The sequence below is a fragment of the Callorhinus ursinus genome, unplaced genomic scaffold (assembly GCF_003265705.2).
Source record: "Callorhinus ursinus isolate GAN/ISIS: 27379988/994484 unplaced genomic scaffold, GSC_fseal_2.0 scaffold35, whole genome shotgun sequence".
Taxonomy (NCBI): domain Eukaryota; kingdom Metazoa; phylum Chordata; class Mammalia; order Carnivora; family Otariidae; genus Callorhinus; species Callorhinus ursinus.
Genome location: NW_027397097.1, coordinates 980,511 through 985,521, shown reverse-complemented (window position 1 = coordinate 985,521; position 5,011 = coordinate 980,511). Strand labels below are relative to the sequence as shown.

General features: G+C 42.3%; 1 protein-coding gene across 1 annotated transcript; it reads right to left on the bottom strand.

The window, feature by feature from the left end:
• Positions 1–461: 461 nt before the first annotated feature.
• Positions 462–1,446, bottom strand: OR52R1 (olfactory receptor family 52 subfamily R member 1). Its single transcript, XM_025848613.2, is given in 4 exon segments — positions 462–515; positions 517–1,034; positions 1,037–1,410; positions 1,412–1,446. Coding segments are annotated over 4 exon segments (981 nt in total).
• Positions 1,447–5,011: the final 3,565 nt, after the last annotated feature.

Below are 5,011 nucleotides of genomic sequence, written 5' to 3'. Positions count from 1 at the left end.
ATTCTTCATATAGATCAGTATATGTATTTTCCTGTTTTTGGTTTTATAAATAATGAATCTATACATGTCTTTGTACTTTTTTTTCCCCTCAAATTCTATTTTTATAAAGAGATTCCAAGAAGGGAAAAATACATGTACTTTTTAACTGTTTTGATGGAAAGTTCTAATCTCCTTTTTATAGCAACTTAGACTTCTCCTGGCAGAGTAAAAATCATTTTCACCTTAGTGGTCTGTTGGAAGATGGCATTCTGTTCAAATCTTCACTAATTGGATAGATGGACATATTTTTTACTGTTCTCTTGTGACGATGAAGATTGGTCAACTCGGTATTTATGATCAATCACATCATTCAGAGAGCTCTTGTTCTGGGCATTTTCAAAATTGTTCTTTTGTTCTGGAGTGTTGCTAACCTCTGGGCCCTTTGTTCACAGATGACTTTGTTCTGATATGTGCATCCCAGATCAGTGGGGTGATGGGGTTGGTTGTGATGCCATGACCCTTGGCTTAGGGATCTTTTCCACAACATTCTGGAATAACCCTGTCCCTGATCTGCTTGGTCCTAACTCCATAGACAATGGGATTGAGCATGGGAGGTACCAGTAGATAGAGATTAGCGAACATGATATGTACCACCTGGGGCACATGATGTCCAAAGCGGTGGGTGAGGAAAGTAAAGAGGGCTGGGATATAAAAAGCCAAGATGACACAGATATGGGAAGCACATGTGCCAAAAGCCCTGAGCCGGGCTTCATCAGAGGGCAACCTCAGAACAGTTCTCAAAATCATCACATAGGATGTACTGATGACAATCATATCAGAGCCAACCACAGAGAAGGCCGTAAAGAGCCCATATGCATGATTGACTCTAGTGTCTGCACATACCAGCTTTAGCACAGCCATGTGCTCACAGTACGACTGTGGAATGATGTGGTTGGGGCAGAAGGGCATCCTGGAGACCATGAAGCAGAAGGGACTCACCCACAGCAACCCTCTCATCATCACAGCTGCCCCCAGTTTACCCACCACAGCTGGGTCAGGATAGTAGAGTGGTGGAGTGGGAAGCAGATAGCCACATAACGGTCCAAGGCCATAGCCATGAGCAACCCAGACTCCACAGAAGAAAAGGCATGGATGAAGAACACCTGGATGAGGCAGGCATGGTATTCAATTTCATGAGCATGAAACCAGAGTATAGCCAGGATTTTAGGTTGGGTGGAAGAAGAAAGGGCCAGGTCAGTGATAGCTAGCATGGCTAGAAAGGGGGACATGGGCTCATGCAGAGTGTGGTCAGTTCGAACTAGATGAAGGGCAATGATATTGCCAACTATAGCCACAAGATACATAGCACAGAGAGGAAGGGCAATCCAAAATTGGTAATTCTCAAGTCCTGGGATCCCAAGTAGGATGGAACACAGGATGCAAAGAGCTGTTCCCTGAGGCCAGCATCACTGGATGGTTAATTTGTTCTCCATTGTGAAGGTAATTTACTCTCTGTAGGTGATAATAATCAAATAAGTAATTATTATTATTTTTAGTATTTTTATAGGTTCAACTGAATAATAGGGTAATTGGGCTTAATGGTAAACTGGAAGAATTTCAAATGTTTTAATGAAAAATTTTTGCAACATAAAGTGATGCTACTCTTCATTCCTCCTTCATATTTCTGTCATTCAAAATGGGATCAAAACATACTAGCTGCAAGTTTGATTTTTGTCGAAGAATCAGTATTTTCCTTGAAAGTAGAATCTGCTAAGGGAAAACTATCCTGACAAATAATGTCAGTAATAGTCATTCTTGCCCTTCTATTCTTCAGAACTAACTGACGTGTTTAACCTTTCCCACCGGTTCTTTTCAAGCTTCTGTTTAAGCCACTTAGGCAACTTTTCAGGGTAGAAGCCAGGTTGGAAAACACTTTGGCTTAAAAGTTCATAGCAAGTATGTAGTGATGTTGAGTTAGCTTTTACTCTAGGAGTTACCAGGGGAATTTGGGCTAGAGGATAACTGACTGATGATTGCACACCTGTAATTAAACCTATTATCTGTAGTGTGTGTCCTACTAGATTAGAGGCCAGCAAACATTTTTCTTAAAAGGTCAGATGATACATATTTTAGGCTTTGTGTGCTATACAGTCTCTGTTGCAACTGGTCAGTTTAGCCACTGTAGCATGAGGGCAGCCAGTCAGTACAGAAATGTGTGAGTGTGGCTACATTCCAGTACAATTTTATTTATAAAAACAGCTTGCAAACTAGATTTGGCCTGCAGGTTATAGTTTCCTAATTCCTGTCCTGATGATAAATTTTCATGAGGTGAGCCCTGCACAGTGCACCATCCTAGCACTGTTTATGCTTGGCACAGAATAGGGGTTTAATAAACATTTGCTGGAGCAAATAACAAAGAAATGTCATTGTTCAGTGGCAATGGACTTTTTAACTGATTAGCCATATCATAAAATCCTTGGAGAAACCTTTTAAACACTACTTTTTCACCATGGCTACAAGAAAGTTATACATAATTCTCATAGTAGAGTCTGCTCTGCTGGCCAGTGAAAGATGTGAATGCCCTCCTCTGCCTATACTTGTTTACATGGTCGATCTTGTCTGATCCCTCTGGTGCCTAACACCTACCTAGGAGTCCATGACACAAAAGCTTACCTGGTTCTTACTTTTCACTATTTCATCTCAGTTGACCTGAGCCTTTGAATCTCCTCTGTAACAGAAACACACAGACAAGAACAGTATCTTTTCAAATCTCCCATAACAAATCACCTGTTGGAACTAACAAATGTTTCATTCAACCAGACCTAATGGTTCCTAAAAAGGGGTTCTTCAAGATCCCAAATAGACCTAACCTCTTTCTGATTTTCCCTAGCTTTATAACATTATGAGAGTAATGGGGCTCAGACTTTATAAATCTTGCTCTACATTGCAAACTTTGCTATCCTACCTTGATAATAGCCATAGGTTTGCTCAAAACAAATACTCCTATCCGGGGTATGGTGAAAATTCAGACACACACATTATCTGGGGTCGAGGACTCTAGTTTTATCCTCTGTTGCCTGGCTTGTTCTTCCAGTTATATGTGCTGTTTGAACAGAGTTCCTCTCTCCCTCCCTTCTGCCTCCTGTATGTCACCCTCCATTTGTCAGGACATGGTCACTGAGGCTCATGGGCACCTGGAAAACATACTTAGACCATCTTCATTCTTGTACTGAGCACTGGTGAAGATGCCTGCTAAACCTACAATTTTTCAAAGTGCATAATAATCTCTTTAATTAATTGTGGAAGACATTGCCATTTTTGTAAATATAGCACCATAAACGTTTACATTTTATTGTTTTTAACTCTTACAAAGTTTCTGCCCATGAGCCTTCATGGGGAACTCACCTGTTCTCCATACTCCTTTTGGAGTGGTGACTCGTCTCAGGTGGTGACCTGGACCCAAGTCTGAAATAGGAGAGTGGGTCTCTGATGGGTGCCTTTCTTTCTTCTCTATACCTACAACCTCATGGAATCTGGTGTCCTCCTTCTGAGCAATTCCCTTGCCTCTTCTTCCCTCACTTATGTACTCAGCCTGTATAGAGTGAAGGCTCCAAGTCATGTGGAGTGGACAGGGAGTTAACCAATCTTAGATCATTTTTGTGAAGTGTGTGAGATTTGAAATCCTATTTCTGAGGGAGGCACAGGTTATCAACTCTTACTGCTGGGTGGAGAGATGGATATGTGCATTCCCTCAAGAGTAGGAAAAGAAGAGCAATATAATTTCCCTTCTTTCCCAACATTCCTTCTCCCTTTTCCTGCTTTTACATATTTCCCTGTCCCTGCACCCCCATGGGCTAGACCTCTTGTGAGCCTTATGCATACTGAAAGAAGAAATTAAGTCATCTTTTTCAACGTTATAGCTAGGGTGATCACACACTGAACTTTAGAGTCAATTTTTCTGTTCTCCAAAGTACAATCTAACTTGTGAGACCTTGGCATAGCTTTTGATTCAGGAAATATTGTTACAAGAATGATGTTCTCAGGATTTCTGGGTGGATCAGTTGGTTAAACATCGCCTTCTGCTCAGGTCATGATCCTAGGGTCCTGGGATCAGGTCCAGCACCAGGCTCCTTGCTCAGCGGGGAGCCTGCTTCTCCCTCTGCCAGATGCTCCCTCTGTGCTCTGTCTCTCTTTCTCTCTCCCTCTCGCTGACAAATAAAATCTTAAAAAAAAAAAAAGAATGATGTTCTCACACTGATGGAGCTCAACTTTCATCTATGAGTGTGGGTTTGAATTCCGTGCTGGTACCACTGGCTCTGTTAGTCTTCAATTACTGCACTTATTATGTGGAGTTATTTATGTCCATCAATTTAACCATATTGCTCAGGCCTGAAGAGGTAAAGGGTAAAATGGGCTGTGATCTTGCTAAGGAATAGTTTCAAGAACATTTAGATCACTTTCTCACTTTGGGGTATCTAAAACCAAGGCCTAGAATAATAATGCTGGAACAGGGTAGGGTTCAAATCCAGCGTCCTTCATGGAGGGATTGTGTGTGGAGGCAGCCTTCCTACTTTTCTAGAATTCCCTGGAGGACATGAATGTGAGCAGAGAATCTTTTCCCCATCTCAGAAGGAAATCCATCAGTCAGGGATCTCTGGACCTGGAGCCCCCAGTGAGTCAGGCCATTGAGCACAGTATATTGCCTTGTCTTCCAGCTTCTTGGAGCCTCTGTGAGTCCTACCTTTCTCTGGGAAGGGCAGAGATGACTGTGGCACAGGGAAACGACCCACCTTGAGCTCTGCTTCATCTCTGACCATGAGCAGCTCTAACTGGCTCCTGTGACTCAGGTTTTAGCAGAGACTAGATTAGGACCTATTTAGAGACCTGTTCAAGGCTGGCCTTTCCCTTCCCCAAGCATTAATTCTCCCCTTCCTGATAGGCCCCCCTGTCTCCATCTCTGGTTTCCTTTGAGATTAGAAACTAAAGCTTCAAGTATTAACCCCTAAGTTGTCTCTCTGCTCTGTATACACAA